The 21,009-nt window shown below is 41.5% G+C and overlaps 1 protein-coding gene across 1 annotated transcript; it reads right to left on the reverse strand.

Annotated features, from left to right (window-relative positions):
- Window positions 1-12,832: 12,832 nt before the first annotated feature.
- Window positions 12,833-17,513, reverse strand: LOC121890609 (protein NYNRIN-like). The gene has a single exon (XM_042403045.1). It carries the CDS (start codon window positions 17,138-17,140, stop codon window positions 13,112-13,114), a length of 4,029 nt encoding a protein of 1,342 aa, XP_042258979.1. The 5' UTR covers window positions 17,141-17,513; the 3' UTR covers window positions 12,833-13,111.
- Between the last annotated feature and the right edge of the window lie 3,496 nt (window positions 17,514-21,009).

Below are 21,009 nucleotides of genomic sequence, written 5' to 3' on the forward strand. Positions count from 1 at the left end.
TCTTTGTTGTAAAGTTTGTAAAAGTCCAAATTAAATTAAACTTTACATGTCGTTGCTCCTCAGTTTCACTCTTTAAACTTCTCTTGTGGGTAAATTAGTGAGTAAATTGAGTGTTTTTGAGTAAAAACATGCAGATAAAGTTTGTCGGTGTGCGTGACTGGAAGCGGCAGCGTGGTCGTCCTCATGTGAGTCCTGTGAGTTTCTCAGAAAGCTGTGAACACTGAGGTTTATATCCTCGCTCCTTCCAAGAAACTCTGGAAATATTTGAAGGCTGCTGCTGCCGACGGCCTGCAGAGACTTTTTATTGTTCGACTGCAGGAACACTGACACAGTTCAACACACTCAGCTCTTAAACTCCTCAAAGTTTCTTTGAGTGTAAAAAGAATCAGATAAAAATAAAACTGTTTTATGATCCGAGACTTCATCTTTCTGTCTTCTTGTCTTTTCTTTTTCTTGTTCAAAGTCCTTTTTTTTGTGGAGTTTTTCTTTCTCCAAGTGTCGGATAATGTTGGAAAAATACCAACAAATGATTGTTTCCATTTTTTAGTGACACTTGACTTTAATCCCCCATATTGATCATCAATAATGTATAAACAGTTAATAGATGGTTTATAACACACTATAATGTAGTTGTAAGCAGATGATGTGTTTTTAATGGATTTCTCTGGAAATTTTCTATATTTTTCTTATTGTCGACAAATATCATGTTTGGATTTGAACATTAATAGTGAAGCATCAGTGTTAGAGCAGCATGTTACTGTTGTAGCTGCTGGAGGTGGAGCTAGTTTACACTACTTTATATACAGTTAGCTAGTTTAGTCCAGTGGTTCCCAACCTAGGGGTCGGGCCCCTCCAAAGGGTCAGCAGATAAATCTGAGGGGTGGTGAGATGATTAATGGGAGAGGAAAGAAGAAAAAACAAAGTTCTGATACACAAATCTGTTTTCAGTGTTTGGACTTTTTCTCTAATCTTTGATTTTTGCTGAAATATTGGATCATTTGAACATTTATTGAAATGAAAGCATGTGAGAAGTTTAGAGGGAAAAATCACTATTTGGTGGAGCTGTTAACAACTCATAGACATGTGAAATGTGGCCCCGACTACACACTGCTTTTTGTAAGACGTCAAAAGACAAAAAGGTTGGAAACCACTGGTTTCATCTTTAACAATGTGTTGTATTTTAAAAGCTTGTTATATTATCCATTGTGTCAAATCTTCATCTGAAAAGTAACTAAAGCTGTCAAATAAATGTAGTGGAGTAGAAAGTACAATATTTCCCTCTGAAATGTAGAAAGTAGCATCACATGGAAATACTCAAGTACAAGTACAAGTACCTCTAAACTGTACTTAATTGTACTTAACTGTACTCCATTTTCTTTTTATCTTCATCTTTCATTGTGAAGCACTTTGTGACGTCTAACCTAGAAAAGTGCTTTATATATATATATATATATATATATATATATATATATATATATATATATTTAAAGAAAAACAGGCAACTGAATAAAACCTCTGAATGGTGATTGACCTTTAATGCTACTGAAAGTGTTATGACTGATATTAGTATTATTATTACTGTAGCATTAAGCTGCACAACCTGTTATGCAGGTAGGAACCTTTGTGTTATGTACGTTGCCTGGAGGACAATAATAGAGTGAGGAAGTCAAACCAAACAGATGTTTGGAGAAATAAACTCTGATCAGATCTTCAATCAGAACTATTAATGATTTCTATTTTTCAGTTTTACAGCTTTATCAGACATGTATGGAAGATTTAAAATATCTAAATGAAAACACATCAAAGAAATAAATACATTGAATTACAGTAAATATTGTTATATGTATTTATATGTTTTATGTATGTATTATATTTTATATGTATTCTAAAATGATGTATGGATTTATTTATTATTATTGTCATAATGAAAAGAAAATCACTGGTTAAATGACAGTTATTTAGCCATTTCTTTTTAATTTCTATTAAATAATCATTTTTATTTCATAAAGCTGCCCTGCGCCTCCTCATGAACACTGACAGCAGTTGTGTATTTAGTGTTTGCAGGTCTTTGCTGCTCTCTGCTGGACAACAATGAAACACCTTAAACCTCTTCACTTTGTTTTCTGTCGTAGTTTGATTTTCATGTGGCATTAAAACTCATGTCCCAATGAAAAATAACTCATTCAGTTTAATTAAACTAAAGAAAGCATATTAATTGCCCTTTTAATATGTTTTATTCAATTATTAAGACTGTACATACCTACCTAAAAAGGAAATACATGTTATAATGTTTATTGTATTTTACTTTATTTCTTCACTGATCTCTTTTATTTAGGCATTTTAAATCTTCCATAGTAGTGCAGTACAGGAGATGTAGAGAGCAGGAGACACTGGAGGGGGGATGTTGAGTGTTAATACCACATTACTATTAATGTTCAAAGTCTCTGAATCTCCCGGTGCTACGTGCTGTGTGCACAATCATCAGGCAAACTGTATTACTCAGTATTAATTTGTATTTGTTGAATAAATACAATGCTCTCAGTCAATCCCAAATGTTATTGAATCTCAAACCTGAATGTTTAACAAGGGAAAAGTGAGTCTTGCCTTTCTTAAGGGGAATATAATAATTTGCACAATTATTAGGCAACTAAATTACAGAAAGAAGTTTTCCCAACTTACTTGTTTATTCTCAATTCTTAGAGTAACAAATAAGTAAAACAAAATGACAATTAAATAACGTTTTTGGCCTTTCAAAAATATTCAATAACCAATGTAGCCACCGTTCTTTCCAGTAACTGCCATGAGCTCTCCATCCAGGGAGTCTGGCGGTTTTTTTGCTGAAGCAGCGACTGCAGCCTCTCAAATGCTGTTCAAAGAGGAGTACTGTCTTCCCTCACTGTAGATCTCACGTTTGAGAAGGACACACACGTTCTCAATAGGATTTAAGTCAGGAGAGGAGGGGGGCCAGGTCATTATTCAGTCATCTTTGAGGACTTTGCTGGCTAGCCAAGCAGTGGAGTGCTTGGGTTTGTTCGATGGAGCATCATCCTAATCTGCTGATTATTTTTCTGATTAATTGTTTAGTTGATTAAACTGTGTCAGAAAAATATGAAATCACAGTGTTGATGTCTTCAGACGTTGTTTCCTTTGTTCTTTTCCTGGTTTCTGCGTCCTCACAGTGATGAAAATAGAGAGAAGTCACAGATAAGAACCACACAGAAGTTTATCTGAAGTCTGTTTGTTGGATTTAAACGCACAACATGTAATTTCAGCCGCTAGGCGTCTCAATCAAAACAATAACAACAGACGGAGTGTGATGACGGTGTGAAGCAGCAAGGGATCATGGGAGTTGTTGTCTTCGTTGTTAAATAAGCAGCTTCAGCGGGATAGGATTACTCCATTGTTCATCATTCAGGATGTTTTTACCCGCAGAGGTCTCCTCCTCTCCAGAACAAACGGACCCGGAGATTACAGGTAAAAATACTAATTAAAGCTGTTTCACCTAAAAAATCAATATTTCTCTGACGATGTTCAGTGAGCACCAGACTTCCTGGAGGGGCTGTTAGCCGAGCTGCTGCTAACGTTTGTCCAGTTTATTTCTCTGATAACTTAAGATCCAGACGTCCAATGACTAAAATCCTTCTTCCGGCTAAAAGATATAGTTAAAAACCACCTAAATTTATCATGAAAATGTGTCTTAAAACTGAATAAAAGTCAATTTATAACAGTTTGTGTGGAACAACCACAACGCCGATGTATTATCTTGTATGTGTGTAAGTTACTCTTTGGTAGACGCCATTGTAGCGGACAAACACAGCGCCGCCGTATGCATCTGGTGCGTGTTTACTCTTTGGTAGAGGAGGTATGACGCCATCGACAGGCGACCAAATGAAACGGTCCGTTACTTTGATTAAATTACAGATTTCTCTGAGTTTGAACATTGTTGGAAACATTTGGGATAATGTAAGTACACAACTCAACAACATATATAACATAGGTCTAGTTGTTTTTACACATTTTAATGTGGAATAATTACATATTATAGCTTTAAACCAGAGTCAAAGTTTATCTTTGTGATGGCTGGAATACACACATGGTTGTTTTTAAAGTCATGTTAACTAATAAGAAGCTACTAAGTTGAGAGGAAGGACTGGGTTTATTATACAGTGTATGTGTGTGTGTCTCCAGTGTTACTGGTTTACCTCTCAGACTCCAGAAGATGAACACTCAGAAAAAACATCCAGTGAGCTGCAGTTCTGCTGACGGAGATGCCTCGTTGATGAGAGAGGTCTGAGGGGAATAGCCAGACTGGTTGGAGCTGACAGAAAGGCTTCACTAACTCAGATAACCTCTTTACAACTGAAAAGCAGAAAAGCATCTCAGAATGCACAACACGTGGAACCTTGAGGCAGATGCTACAACAGCAGAAGACCGCAGTGGGTTCCACTCCTGTCAGCCAACAACAGAAATCTGAGGCTGCAGTGGGCTCAGGCTCACCAAAACTGGGCAGCTGATGACTGGAAAAACGTAGCCTGGTCTGATGAATCTCAGGCAGAATTTGGTGTCAACAGCATGAAACCATGGACCCAACCTGCCTTGTGTCAACAGTCCAGGTTGCTGGTGCTGCTGTAATGCTGTGGGGAATGTTTTCTTGGCCCACTTTGGACCCTTAATACCAATCAATCATGGTTTGAATGTCACAGCCTATCTGAGTATTGTTGCTGACCATGTGGCTCCCTTTATGGCCACAATTTACCATCTTCTAACGGCTACTTCCAGCATGATAATGTACCATGTCACAAAGCTTAAGTGTCTTAAACTGGTTTCATGAACATAGCAATGAGTCCAGTGTACTTCAGTGGCCTCCCCAGTCACCAGATCTGAACCCAGTAGAACAGCTTTGGGATGTGGTAGAACAGGAGATTCGCAGCATGAATGTGCAGCTGACAAATCTGCAGAAATGATGTGATGCAATCATGTCGACATGGACCAGAATCTCAAAGGAATGTTTCCAACATCTGGTGGAATCCATGCAACCAAGAATTGAGGTTGTTTTGGGAGCAAAGGGAGGCCCTGCCCAGTATTAGTGTGGTGTTCCTAATAAAGTGCTCGCTGAGTGTATATTCCTTCATTCACAGTTATACAGGAAGTACTTATTAATAATTAATCAATTATCAGGTCGTCCCTGATTTGTAATTTCCTTTTTCTTTGGTAACTTAGTATTTCATGTAACTTATTGTAAAATGTTAAAAACACAACCGTTAGCAGCTCTACTCTGGATAATATTTCATGTGTTAGTGAATGAAATATTGATTGTGGTTGTAATGTATTCTTGTGGACAGCAGCAGGTAGTTTGTTGGTTTGGACAGCAGGTGGTGCTGCTGCATCAACAACGAGCTGACACTCAAACATACAACAGTGTGTTTTTGTCTCACAGGGAGACAAGCTGGGTTCAAACCTGTGACATGGACACAACTCCAATAAATTTACATAAATATCAGCTGTGAAACAGGAAGCTTTGACATTTTATGAACCTCTTCTAATCCAGTTTCCACCTTATATTTCCCCTTCAGTAGCTTTAAGGTTGTAAAACTGCTGCAGCAGCTGGATTAGATTCAGTGTTGAAGTAAAACATCAAACCATCATCATTGTTTTCTTTATTTCCACTGGTCCATTTACTCAAGTACTGTACTTTACTACAATCATCAGGTACTTGTACTTTACCTGAGTACACACATTTTAATAATACTTTATACTTATAAATACATACTTAAATAAATAAATACTTTTTACTCCACTACATTTATTTTACTTAATTTTACTTTTAAGATTTAGATTTTACAAATGCAGGACTTTAAAGTAATAATGTTGAAGATTTTCATTAAATAAATGTTTAGTCACTATCTATCGCTGAATGAGGTAACACAATGGTGACTGAGCCTTTGGCCCACTGATGAAAGCTCTTGTGTTTGCATTATTATGATTATTACAAACTGGATGTTGGTGGCGAAAAAAATTCAAAGGTGGTGCACAGTTATTAGATGTTTTCCATCATCATATTTAAACTGTACTTAAATACAGTAGTTAAGTAAATGTAGTCAGTTCCTCTCCAGCACTGGTCAGCAGTGAGTTACCAGCAGGTGTTTAAGGTCTGATCAGAGTTGGTTGCTGTTCTCTCCAGACTCCAAACTAAAGGACACTGAGCCTTTGACTGAACTTTGGAACTGTCTCCTATTGGATTTAAGATCTGTGGACGCCTTTAAAAAGCAGCTCAACACCTGTTCAGACTTACCTTTGAGTAGTAGAGTTCTATTGATCTATTTCTATTTTATTTACTGTTCTTATATTGTGTCTCTATTTTCTTTTTATCTTCATCTTTCATTGTGAAGCACTTTGTGATGTCTGACCTAGAAAGGTGCTTTATAAATAAACTTTACCTACTTTAAATTATTAAATGTCATGTAATAAAAATTAAATGTGCTGTCTAGTCAAACATTTAGGTGGTTGCTCTGTATTTCTAAAATCCAGTTAAGACAACTAAGTCAAACATTTAAGAAGTAAGAGCCTTACAACCAAAATGTGATGAATAAATTAAAATACTAAAATACATTACATGGATTCATTTCAACCTAAGAATTCATATAATATGTACATCAGAGGCTTTTATAGACACAGGAAATAACTTTAAACTTAGTAGTAAGAGGTAAGAAAATGTACATAAAACATGGATTCATGGACAGAAATCTCTGTGTGTTATCAAGTTTTCAGTTTCATTTTAAACCAGAGAGGATTTCCAGTAAATGCAGAGGAAGTAGGCTGAAATCAGCCCTTCAAATAAAGGAGCACATCAACTATGTTTAATGTAGACTTAATAAACTGATGTTATTATATATTTTTGGCTTTGAGGGCTGTTATATTTCTTTCTTTTCTTCTTTTGACCGGTGAAAATACCATGGCTTTGATGATGCATACAGACCTCCAAGATGTATGTGTTAGTTGATGTGACTGTATATATATGTTAAAGCAATAAGCCCCAAGAAGCTGTGGTATACAGGAGCAGAGTTCCTAACAACGGACCTTAGCTGTTCCAAAATCACAGCCTCTTGGGGCTTATTGCTTTTATAAAACAGATAATACATATACCTGGCAAAGTTTCATAGAATAAACACATAGTAACAAAAAAATAATAATTTATTGATAACAAATAATCATTTTTCCGCCAAGCAATGTAGTTCTTCAGCGACATTTGGCAGAATGGTTGCCAAGCAACATACAGACACAGTGAAAAGCATGCTTAAAGATGGGGTGATTATTAACATTTATCTGAATATTGCCATTAATTATGCAATTGTTGAAGTAGTGTTCAGGTGTGTTAGCACTTTTATTCTCTGGTTGTAGTTTTAGAGCCAGTAAGATTACAGATACAATTCACATTTATGCCTCGTCACTGACATGACTTCTCCTGCCTCTAGATCAGCATCAGAGAGTTTCTGTGGTGCTTTGCAAGCAGTGGAAACATGGAGCCAAGAATGTTCACCCCCATGGGCTCCCTAGTATACCTAACATTACGAGAAAGAAAAAAAATATTTTAAAAGAAGGAGCTAGATGCATTTTAACGGCAGTAAAAAGGTTTTAAAACCTTTGAAAACCATTTTAAAAAGTATGAAAACAACAGAAAATACTGGAGCTTTTGTCGTCTGTGTGATAAAGTCTCAGATGATTTGAGTTGCAATTACCATGCAGGTTTTGAACAGTTGCACTGGTGAGAAGGCATGAGATGAAATAATCATTAAATCCACATCTGTATAATTGACATGTTTATATGAACAAAGGATCAGATGAGGACTGTACATGTGATGTGAAAGGTTGCACGTAGTGATGAACCCACAGTAAATTATTAGCAGACTCTGCAGTTCCCCTCAGCTCCAATCAGCCTTTTACACTGTTTGAACTCATTGTTTTAGTTTCAGTGTTCAGGTATTATAACCTTAATATGGTCACTTTTAGTGTTAGAATAATAATAATAATAATAATAATAATATTTTGTTTATCTTTCTACATCTTAAGGACTCTGTGCTGAATTCTCTTTCTGCTTCTCCTCTTTCAGTGAAGTTGTTTTTTTCTGTATTTTGGGAAGTTTACTTTTTTCAGTTGTCTCTGTCCAGGAACCAGCAGTGTAAAATCAACCCAGTCTACAAACCTGCAGTACTGTACTATTGTGTGAGTTTTAAACAGTTCTCAGTTAAAAGTCCTGCTGCAAAAACAAAAATGAAAGTAAGGAAGTGTTAGAAATGTTTTCACATCAGCTGCTGGTTTCTAGCTGTGTGGAGCAGGGTGTGGCTTCAGTTCATTACTGATAAAGACAGAGTTTCTCTCATGTTACTGTTGAATTGGACCTATGAGCCGGCACTACATCCAGTTTAACCAGTTTGAAAGAGAACGAACACATAAAGGAAACTTTAATCACAATAAATGAAAAAAACATACACAGCATTTTGTTCTTAAACTATATGTCTATATATTTATAATTCTTTATGAAGTTTATAGACTTATAAACAAAGTTCGGGTACCAAAGACCACGCCTTGTACGCATCCCATTTCCGCACCACAGGGTATTTAGACACACCACATCTGCTCCTCTCCCCTTTGTCTCAGCTTGCAAGTACCCTGTGACACATCAGCATCTAAACTTAAAACTTTCTTACTCCCATCATGGACCTCGAACGGCAATGGATTCTATTCCTATCATATCCTCTTCGCCTCCCAAGCCGCCGGTCGCCTCCAACAGTTCAACCAGGGCACATACTGGGGAACACTGGACCACAAGCTCTACTGCCGAGTTTTTGCAGCTCGCGATTCTCTGCACTGCGAAATGTGCGGCGCCCCTTCCCATCCCGCTGCAGCATGCACCCTCTGATGCAACAAAGCAACAGCTGTAGTCAGCCCAATCGGAGTGGCAACCAGGAAGTACTCCGGGAAAAGAGGCTCATCATCGTCCTCTCGTCCCCCCACGGTTCCACTGTTCCAAGCATTAACAGCCTGATTCCCAGCTTGGACTTTTCCATGCAATACGCCACCATAGACCACGCCATTTCCCTCATCTGCCTCGCGGGCCAAAGAGCATGGTTGTCCAAGGTGGACATCACAAGTGCTTTCAAAGTCCTCCCCATCCACCCCGACTACTGGCACCTCTTTGGGGTCTCCTGGAAGGGCGCATACTATTTTGCCGCACGTCTAACCTTCGGCAGCAAGAGCAGCCCAAAAATCTTCGACTCATTGTCCGAAGCCCTCTGCTGGATTCTTTCCAACAATTATAAACTCCCGTATGTCATCCACCTACTTGATGACTTCCTCACGGTCACGCCACCGTCTTCGCCCCCGTCATACGGTCTCACCACAATGACTTCCGCATTCACCGATCTCGGCGTTCCCCTGTCTCCAGAAAAAACAGAAGGCCCAAGCACATCCCTGGAATTCCTCAGCATCACCCTCAACTCCATTACACTCCAAGCATCTCTGCCTACTGAGAAACTCCACTGCATTTCTCTACTCATTCAAAACTTTCTCATGGCCAACACATGCACCAAACATCAATTACTCTCTCTGCTGGGCCATTTCAACTACGCCACCCGCATCATCCCTCAGGGCCGATCTTTCTTGTCACACCTTCTCTCCATAGCTACAACTGGTCACCATTTCACGGGACAACATCATCAACAACGTCGCCCCTCGAACACTATCTTCATACCTCACCGGCTGGAATTCCTTTAAAGCCTTTCACGTCTCCCACGGACTCCCATTCCCTTCACTGGACATTCTTACCCTCTCCTGCTTCATTACATTCTCCCACACTCAGCTCAAGATCAAGTCTTCCACCATACCTCAGTGGAGTCAATTTCTCCACTGGCACTGGCACCATGCCCAGCCTTGTCCCACTCTCATATTAATATGTTAATTAAAGGTCTCCGCAAGGCGGAACCGCACCCCACACCAAAACGTTCACCCCTCACGTCGGACCTTCTGGTCCGATGCATTCACACACTCTGCACAGGCTACATGTCTCCCCACATAGACAAAACCCTAGAGTCCATGTTTTTACTATCCTTTTTCGGCATCCTACGCTGCTCAGAAATCACAGCTCCCTCCTACTCCTTTGATCCATCACTACACGCCACATTGTCCGACATCTCTTTCCACTCTTCAGACACACACATCTACCACCTCAAACGCAGCAAGACCAACCAGTCGGGTCAACCTCAACCCATCTACCTTTTCCGCCTAGATTCATACATAAGTCCTTACAAACCCATCCACGAGTACATCAACACAAGACTAGCCAACCGAGCTTCCCCTCAAGACCCTCTGTTCATCACGGAAACGGGAAGGGTAGCAACACATTTTTGGTGCCATCACCACATGCGCTCAGTACTTGCCAGATCCGGAATACCCCCTAACAAGTTCTCAGGACACTCATTCCGCATTGGAGCCGCTTCCACCGCCTCTAGACAAGGTATTCCCAACAACATCATCAAAATCCTCAGCCGTTGGTCATCCCCCGCCTATCATACCTACATCCATCACGACCTGGATAACATAAAGAAATCCCATTCTCGCCTCTCTGGTTGAAGTCTCTTTGGGGGCTTCGTACAGATTCCGGATCATCGAGACAGCACCCCCACCCTGAGTCTCGACTCACTTGTTCCCACTTACCTCCCCGACGTCGACGCCTCTCCTCCTTTCATCTATCACTCTCCTATCCACTCCCTCCTTCCCCTCTTTCCCGCCTGCTCTTCTTTCTCCCCATCCCTCGACCCTCATCCCCTCGACCCTTACTCCCTCATCCCGCATCCCATGACCTCGACCCTCACCCCCGCATCCTCACTCCCCCGACCCTCTCCCTTCCCCCATCCATCCTTCCCTCTCCAACCATCCCTCTAACTATCCTTCCTCTTTTTCACCCTGCTCTTCCATCACACTCCCAATAAACCATTAAATCCATACTCTAGAAGGAGTGGTCTTGGTTAGTGAACTTTCTTTATGATGCAGAGTGTGTAACACTCCTTTAACCTGCTTCCTCTCCCTCACACTGGTATCTGCTGATGCTTTGTATAAGTGGGACATTTTTCCATGTTTTCTTCCCGTCGCTACATTATGTGTCTGTCAGTTTTCTTGGTGGCTGATTGATCAATTGATTGATTGGCTATGAAATGAGTGATGTTGGTGATGTTGCTGTAAATGTGATTCACTTTCAGTCTGTCTACACCTCAGTGTTATCTTTGTGACTAAACCAAAAACATGAATTTTTTTCTCATTGTTTTATCAGAGCACTTAAAAAAACAACATTGAGCCTCCATAGTGTGTTTTAGCAGAGAGCTGTTAAGTAATGAAAGTTTTTAAATGAGTTCAAAGCTCCATTAAATGAATGTAGTTTCAGTTAAATGATATTATGAGCTGTTTGCTGTATGAGGTTTTTGTAATTATTGTTACTGAAAACTTATTGGGTTTTATTTGTCTGAACTTTTTGCTGGTAATTTTCTGGACCTGTTAAATTCATATATAGAGCGCGTTGAGTAAACTCAGTCTCCAACAAGTACTGTTGGTTCAAAAACATAAAACAAGGTTTGTGACATGTAAGATGAGTATTTTCATTGATGTTTCTGCCTTGTTAGTTGATAGGCTAATGTAGATAATGTTGTGGATTTTCGGAGCTGATGCACTGGCAGTTGTCAGTTTGAAGAAGAGAAGACCAAACCAAACTTCGTATGATGATTCTGGGAAAACTTTAATGAAGAACCTTGCAAGGGAGAGCGACTCAAGGGACACCTCCTGTTCGTACGGTGTCCCCAAACTCGTCTGACCCTCACAGTCCAAAACCAGCCTTTAAGCCAATCATAGAAACTAGTTCGTCAGTTCCGAATCATAAACCTATGACCTAAATCTGTATCTTTGGTTTGTCTTGTTGCGTCTGATGATGACCTGCATTCTGGCCTTGGTTCGCCTGTGAGGCTCCTGGTTTATTAAACAACATGTGTTATCTTCTGTTTGAGAGAACAGAAGAGTACAGCTTGACATTCTGTTGTCCTGGTCAGTTATGGAATATCCATAACAATCCCCTCTTATTGATCAAAAGATCAATACAAATTACCAATTTATGACTGGACTGGTGGACTGTAAGGGCACAAACAGAGTAGAAACAACATCCGCACAACAGATAACAATTCTCACACAAAAGTAATACAAGAATCAACAATTGCATTGAACAAAATCAAAAGTAAAATCATCAAAACACATAATCATTTAAACACATAATGCAATAACAATAAAAGCAAACAATCAGTAAATTAGATAAAAAACCCCTCTTATGTACCCCTTTAAAACAACTGTCATGTGACCCATGAGTTCTGTCTTCCAACCACCAGGGGCAGTAGTGAGGCAAATCCTCAAAGAAGATCTCCTAGAACACCAAAGCGTTAAAGGAGGTCATTGACAGAGGTCACCAGTCACATGCGCAAACAACCTAAGACAAGACACTTCCTGCCTCTTACTAGATGAAATCCTAGCAACTTAAAGGGGAGTCATACAAACATTTGATTACATCATAACAATAAAACAAATCAATCACAAAGTGAAGTCTTCAACCCATGCACTTTGCGTACAGTAGAGGGCCATCACCATGGAGAGGTTACTAGCACATACGATGCATGGTGATGTGGAATCCATCCTCCTGGAGGGATCCTCTGGGTGAAAACGCCTCATCCAGTCCTTCGTCGACGTGGATGAACTCTGCTTCGTCTCAAACAGTGTTTTATCATATGTAGACCATCTACCTCGAGAAAAAGTAAAGTGTTGTAGAGTCCCAATGGGCTCATTGATTTGTCCGTATGTCCAAGATCTGGCTCTTGGTCTGCATTTTCTGGATCATTCTGCAAAGGGCGCCCCTGTCCATGGGGCACTGGGTTCATGGCACCGACTGTGTCATGAGAAGGAAAGCCTTTCCGCTCTCCTTCGCCTGGAATCAGAGAGACTCCTGTCTCTCTCTCATTTGGACCGACTTGACCTGTCCCCTGCCCGAACCTACTAAACAGGAGAGAAAAAAGGAGTAACCATCCGGTTACCTGCCAGGGCTCTGCTCTCCTCCGCCAGTGGTTGGGGGGGCCAGTCTGCACCTTGTGGCGTGGATCCATTCTGCTCTGCCTTCGACCTTCAGGGCCGTCCTAGTAGTCAGCAGCACCTGGTATGGACCTTTCCACCTAGGAGACAAAGACACTTTTTCCAGAGATTTGATTAATACCAGGTCACCTTCTCGAAAGGAATGAATTGGTTCTTCCGATGGTTTGGGGAGTCTGTCAGCCACCTGTAAATGATACTTTCTCAAAATCTCTGTTAGTCTTTTCACATACTCAGTCATGAACTCATCCGTCCAAAGCAGAGTAGCTTTGTGTGGTGTCAGTGGGGGACTTGTCCCTGTGGACATTGGTCTTCCCATCAGCACCTCGTGAGGACTCAGTCCTGTAGTTGCACTTGGTGCACTCCGAATGGAGTACAGCACAATCGGCAGTGCATCAGGCCATTTCAGGCCTGTGGCTAGGACTGTTTTGGTCAATCTGTCTTTGATAGTTGCATTCATTCTCTCAACTTGACCTGAACTCTGTGGATGATAAGGAACATGTAACTGCCACTTAAATCCTAAGATTTCTGACAGTCCCTGAGTGATTTTTGACACAAAAGCTGGACCTCTGTCGCTATCTATTCCCTGCGGCACTCCGTACCTAGGGATTACCTCTTTTAGCAGACACTTTACAACTGTTCTTGCATCTTCTTTTTTCGTTGCAAAAGCTTCTACCCACTTCGAGAACCTGTCGGTTATGACTAGCAAGTATTTGAAGCCTTGTGAGCTTGGCATATGTACAAAATCTATTTGCATATTTACAAAAGGACCTGATGGGGGTTCTAAGTGGTCATGTTTCACTGTGCTATTCTTTTTTCTGGTCTGTTGACATATCATACAACTATCCACAAGTGTTTGTGAAACTTGAGTAATGCCTGGAGCAAACCACTGTGAGCGAATAACATCATTCATCACCCCTCTTCCAACATGCGCTGGACCATGCGTCACACGTGCCAGTACATGAAGGAGAGCTCGAGGGCAAACCGGTCGACCATCAGGGTGGAGCCACAAGCCAGACTCCGCGTCAACTTTACAACCTTTACGCAACCAAAGACTTCGCTCCCTGTCATCAGCGTGATTTTGCATTGTCACGACATCATTAGCGGAAGGAACTGGAATTGGATTGGTAGGTTGTGTGGAGGCACATTGAAGTACCAAAGAGGGAGAGGAAAGTGCCGCTTGTTTGGCTGCAGTGTCAGCCATTGCATTTCCTCGTGAAACAGGATCAGTTCCATTCGTGTGAGCAGCACATTTGATGATTGCAAGCTGAGATGGGCGCAAAATAGCATCTAACAGGTCATTAACCAAAGTGTGATGCTGTAGTGGTTTTCCAGAAGATGACACAAAACCTCTCATCTTCCATAACTGGCCAAAATCATGAGCAGCGCCAAATGCATATCTTGAGTCAGTGTAAATAGTTGCCACCTTACCAGAAGCAAGAATACACGCTCTAGTTAGAGCATACAGTTCTGCTGCTTGAGCAGAGGTACCTGGAGGCAGTGCTTTTGCCTCTACTACCCCCCAATCGTTAACTACTGCATAGCCAGCTAGATGTGTGCTATCAGATGGTCTGCTAGCTGAACCATCAGTGTAAAAAATCAAATCAGAATTGGGTATTGGTGTCTGCAACAAGTCTGGCCTTGGGGATGTACACAGGTCAATAGTTGTGATGCAATCATGCTCATCATCTGTGTCAATCAATGGAAGGAGAGTAGCTGGATTCAATGGAGGTGAGCGTTTTAAAGTGATGTGTGGACTATGAAGAATGATTGCTTCATAGCCTGAACGACGTGCAGCTGTCATGTGTTGGGTAGCAGATGTGTTCAAGATGTGAAGTACTGCATGTGGAACGTGCACAACACAGTCATGAGCCAGTACAATTGGAGAAGATTTCTCAATCATGATGGCAACGGCGGCCACCGCTCTTAAGCAACCTGGCATGCCAAGAACCACAGGGGTTAGTCGAGAGGAGTAGTACGCAACTGGACGGTAATGAGACCCATGTCTTTGCACGAGAATGCCTGTAGCAAAGCCATCTCGTTCATGTACATGCAGATGGAACGGCTGATGATAGTCCGGCAGCCCCAATGCCGGAGCCAAGGTGAGAGCATGTTTCAGGTCCTGAAAAGCTTTGTTCATGTCCTCAGTCCACTGCACCTTGGGAGGAGCTGATTGCAGTGTGGCGTTTCGCAAAACAGAGTCCATAGCAGCATACTCAAAGATCCAATGTCTGCAATAATTCGCCATCCCCAAGAACGAGAGCATTTGTTTCTTGGTTGTGGGAGGAGGCATGTTAACCAGCAGTTTCAACCTCTCCGGTGACAACAGGCGCTGTCCATTTTTCAAAACATGACCCAAGTATGTCACCTCAGACCGACAAAATTGCAGTTTGGCAAGTGATGCTCTATGACCACACTCAGCTAGTCTCTGTAGGAGCAAGATGGAGTCCGTTCGACAAGCTTCCTGTGATGGTGAAGCTATCAGGAGGTCATCTGCATACTGTAGGAGAGTGGAGCCCCCTGGAAAGTGGAGGTCATCCAAGTCCCGTTTCACTGCTGCTGCGTAAACTGTAGGACTCTCGACAAAACCCTGAGGCAAACGCTGCCAGGTGTACTGTTTTCCTTTGAATGTGAATGCAAACAGATACTGGCTATCTGGATGCAACGGGATTGAGAAAAAAGCTGAACTCAAATCAATGACTGTGTAGTGTGTTGAGTTGGATGGTAGTGAAGCTAAAATCGAATTTGTGTCTGGCACAATTGGAGCTGTTGGCACTACAATGCTATTAATAGCTTGCAAATCTTGTACAAAACGCCATTCATCTGGGCGGTTTGCTTTTGGAATGGGTAAAATGGGTGTGTTACATGGGCTTGTTGTTTGAACCAACACACCTTGATCCAGTAAAGACTGAATTACACCTTCAATACCAGCAATTGACTTGTGTGGCAAATTGTATTGCCTGACCATTGGTAGTTTAGCACCAGGTTTGAGTGTGACTTCGTGAGGTGGAGCCGAATTCACAAAACCCACATGGTTTTTATGTTTAGCCCATAAAATAGATGGAACCTCTGAAAGCTCTGATGGAGGCCCATACTGTGTGGGGAGGGGTGGTTGTTGCAAAACAAACCTACTCTGAGGTAGCTGGATGTGCTCAGTTAAAGATAACATGTACAGCTCAAGGCCCAAGTGTGTTATTGTTTGAGTTTGAGGAGTCTGCGCAGCTCCTCTCAATGCCTGGCACTGTGCCACCATGCTTTCAAGCTGTTGTGGGTCACAGCCAGGAGAGACAGCTACAGTGATGTATGGAAATGAATCTTTATCATTAACCAATTTGCGCTGTGCGTCAGATAACCGAATTGGAATTGCACATCCCTGTGGACCAACAAACAAACATTGTTCACACTCCAACCCCTCTTGTGTATTCAAAAACACATCAGCTAATTGTTTGTACACCTCTGGGGGGTTAAATGCTGCTGTACAGTGACACTGTAGTACAGGCCTCATGGCAGACATCTGTGTTGCACATGCTGGTGAAATTTGAGCAATTTTTTGAATGCTAGATACTGTGAAACTGGAAGCCATGTTAAAATCAGTCAATGACCAACAATACAAACAATCAGCAATAGTTTTCAAAAACTGAAATGCATGAGCAGCCTTCACATCAGGTAGGCTTAAAAACAATCCATCAGGTGTGCATTGAATGGTGGCATGTAGCTTGCAAAGTAAATCTCGTCCCATGAGATTAATTGGACTTTTCTCAGAAATCAGGAAAGAATGTTGCACATCTGAACCTTCAACAGTTATTTTAGCTCTCTGTGATAGTGGCTCAACAACAGGAACGCCGGAAACACCCACGGTGGTGACAAAATTAGGTGTTGGTGTACATACATGCTCATCAGCTTTAACAGTGGAAATTGTGGCCCCACTATCTACCATAATGTCAACTCTACTACCATTTACTTCAACAGGCATTATTGGATCTTCTGAAGGATCTTTTGAAAGTCGAATTACAGCTGCTTGAATGGGAAATGTTTTTTCTGATCCTGCCCCTCTATGGCCTCCCTATGCTTGATTGTAATATTGTCCATGATTCACATTATCAACATGTGGAGGAGGTGGTAGTGGTTGTTGTTGTTGTTGTGGTAAAGCAAGGGGGGCTGTTTGTTGGAAATTCCTTGTTTGGTGATCCTGGAATGGGTAATTTTGCTTGTTCTGACGACGACCACTTCTACACTCATTAGCCCAATGTCCCGCTTTCCCACATTTGTGACACTTTCCCGGTTTTCGCTTGTTATTGTTTTTGAAATGCTGTTGTCCACCCCCCTGTCGCGCATGCTGTAACGTTTGTTTTGGGAAGGAGGCAGATTTGTCTTCAGCAAAAACTTCACACCTATCTAGCGCCATCATTTTGTTTACCGTTGCTTTCCAGTCTTTGGTTTGCCAATCGGTGACAGACAATTTGTATGCAGCTGCAACATTTGGTTTTAGATTTTGCACAAAGGTTGTAACAACAAAATATTCATTTCCTTCTCGTCCTATTCCTGCATTGCTATCCCAAGTACGTGTAAATCTGTTAACAAACTCAGGTACAGTTTCATATGCATCTTGGACACAGTGAATTACTTTATTAAAGTCAGTGCGCTGTCGTGCACATTTTCTTATTGCTGTTTTTGCTTCTTCATTTAACCAGTCAATCATGGTTCTATGAGGAGGCCACTGGCCATCCTCTGTCCGAGCAGGGAAAAGAAATTCACCTTTGCACAAATCCCACTCCGTTCTGTATGAGCCAGCAAGTAATTGTTCAACATCAGGTATCAGACAGTTATACACAGAGCATACATATCTTAACCATCCCCAGTATTCATCTGGGTTTGTGGTCGGATTGGGGGCATTTTGTGTCATTCCAACTATCTCAGCAGGAGTCCATGGTTTGCAGACAGCTGTGTTGCCAACCATGATTTTTGGAGCATTTATTGAGGTGGATGTAATGTTTAGAGGGGGCTCTAAAATGTTAGTTTTCGATCTTGTATGTCTTTCCAGATGTGAATGTGTCATTCTAGTTGTACCTCGTCTCTGAGTTTTGCTACTTGCAGTGTGGGGTCGTCTCTGTGTCATCTTTGGCCTGACTGCAGGTTCTGTGTCGTCACTATGGTCTGTGTCAGACTCCTCCCCCTTACCTCTGGCTCCTTGTAACTCAAGTTCTACCTCACTTTCTCCTGAGCTGTCCTGAGTGTCTATCTCTGTTTCTTCAGCAACGGCAGCTAAATGTCTTTTCTTTTCCTTTCTTTTCTGGCTTTTTTCCTGTTTGAATGACAAATTAGCTTTCTTTTCTTTTTCTGCAGCTTTCCTAGCTTTTTCTTCGTCGGCTCTATCTTTCTTTTCCTGTTTAACTCTTTCCCTTTCTCTAGCAGCCTGACTGTCTCTTTCCCTTTCTCTAGCTGCTATCTGCTCTTCTCTATTTTCTACTTCAGTCTGTAGTCTTTGTCCCTCAACAGCTGCGGCTAGTAAGAGAAATTCATCGTCAGTCTTTGCTTGTTGTGAAATGGTTTGATCAGTCATGTTAGCAGCTGAAAAGGGGTTTGAAGGTGAAAGTTGTGGAAAAATTGAAATCATTGTTTTGTTTGTGTGTGACTCTTGCAAAGGCACTCCAGCTTTGGATACAATGGTCAACAAAGTTTGTGGAGAGGGAGCATCAGTTTGCCGTTTTGCCCAACCGTATATGATAGCTTTGGAAATGGCCTTCACATTCTCACCATGCCTCTGTTTAATTTTCATCATTTCTGTAGCTCTGGTTTGCAACTCTGCTTCCAACATAGGCAAGTGACATGCTGTCACACATTTAACACAGTTCTCCACTGCTGCTCTGAACTCATCAGAAAAACGATCAACTCTTTTTTCATCCAGACTCACTCCACACCTCTGACGAGCAACAGTTAACCACACATTTACACAATCTTTCATATACCCACTATCCCAAGATGGATTTCCAAAATCTGGGTTAACATTGTACTCAGCAATCTGAAGCTTATCTCTATCAAACGCTCCTTCGTATGGCCATTCGCCATCTGTCCACTGATTCATAAGGGAAGAAAATGGAAACACAAAAGTCCATCCTTTCAATCTACCAACAACTCCCGCCGGAGATTGTGGAGAAAACATCGCTCTATATTGTGCATCTGTGAGTGTGTGGGGGTTTGCTTCGGGAAGCTTATCAATGGCAGATTGACCTTTTACTTCTGAATTGGTGCGTTTGTTTCCTACTGAAACAGATTTGTTCTTTCTCTTGTGTTTTGGTGAATGAATTAATTTTGTAGTAGATTGTGTTCTACTCACTGCTTTAGACGTGTTGTTGCCCATTTTAACACATTTACATTAAAAACATCACACAAACAAACACATCAAACACAAAACAGACACATCAAAACTTTCCCAGCATCACCGAAGTTCTTTTTTTTACACCTCTCTTCCTGGTGCAATAGCAGTGATCTGAAGCCAAACCGACGAAGCAACTCTTCGTCTTGTGTACACTGTTTATTGTTTGAAAAAATTTTTACCGGCGCCCGACTCTAGGACTTAGAATCCCAAGTCTGAAAACATTTCTCACAGGACACAGAGTGGATGATCCCCGATCTTGGCTTAAACGAAATAGGCCAAATCCTACCCCGAAAACGTCTTTTCTATAGTTTAAACCTCAGGTGGGTCCCCCTGTGCCGGACGTAGCCCGAAGCTAGCCCAGAAATCCCAGCCACTTTTGTGGCACTGCAGGAGTTAAGACTCACTCAACTCTGCCTTTTTTTACCTCTTCACAACCACATGCTTTGCACCTGCTTATCACTGCACAGTTTCAACACATTTTCATGTGTTTAGATTCTTTAACCATCAGCTTTTTGCTTTTTTTTTTGTTCACTTTGTGACCACCTTTAAAGTGAAAGTGATGCACAGTTTCTTTGTGATTTCGTCAAACGCAGACATGGTAAGGCACAATAATAAAATAAAATTATGCACTTACCACGTCTTTGTTGTGTTGAAATCCTGTTCGTGACGCCAAATTGTTGTGGATTTTCGGAGCTGATGCACTGGCAGTTGTCAGTTTGAAGAAGAGAAGACCAAACCAAACTTCGTATGATGATTCTGGGAAAACTTTAATGAAGAACCTTGCAAGGGAGAGCGACTCAAGGGACACCTCCTGTTCGTACGGTGTCCCCAAACTCGTCTGACCCTCACAGTCCAAAACCAGCCTTTAAGCCAATCATAGAAACTAGTTCGTCAGTTCCGAATCATAAACCTATGACCTAAATCTGTATCTTTGGTTTGTCTTGTTGCGTCTGATGATGACCTGCATTCTGGCCTTGGTTCGCCTGTGAGGCTCCTGGTTTATTAAACAACATGTGTTATCTTCTGTTTGAGAGAACAGAAGAGTACAGCTTGACATTCTGTTGTCCTGGTCAGTTATGGAATATCCATAACAGATAACATGGAGGTTAAAGGGCAACTTCACCAATTTTACACATCATAGTGTGTTTGCAGGTGTTGGAGAGCACAAGTTGGGGCGCCTTGGTGGTCTAATGGTTAAGGCTCATAAAACATAAACAAAACGACCATGGTTCAACTCCCAGCTGTGGGACTCTTATTGCATGTCATACTCCTGTCTCTCTCCGTGCATTGAGTTAGAAAGAAGTGAGGTTAGCAGATCTCTGTAGCTCCTCATCTCTGCTGGAGGCAGCAGCTCCAGGCTACATTAGTCTCTACTAGCATAACACACCTGAATCTGTACAATGGACTGAATCGAGTTGCTTTGCATTGTGGAGTTGTGTTGCATTGTGGGTAATGTAGGCACCAGG

Source organism: Thunnus maccoyii, chromosome 23 (genome assembly GCF_910596095.1).
Source record: "Thunnus maccoyii chromosome 23, fThuMac1.1, whole genome shotgun sequence".
Taxonomy (NCBI): domain Eukaryota; kingdom Metazoa; phylum Chordata; class Actinopteri; order Scombriformes; family Scombridae; genus Thunnus; species Thunnus maccoyii.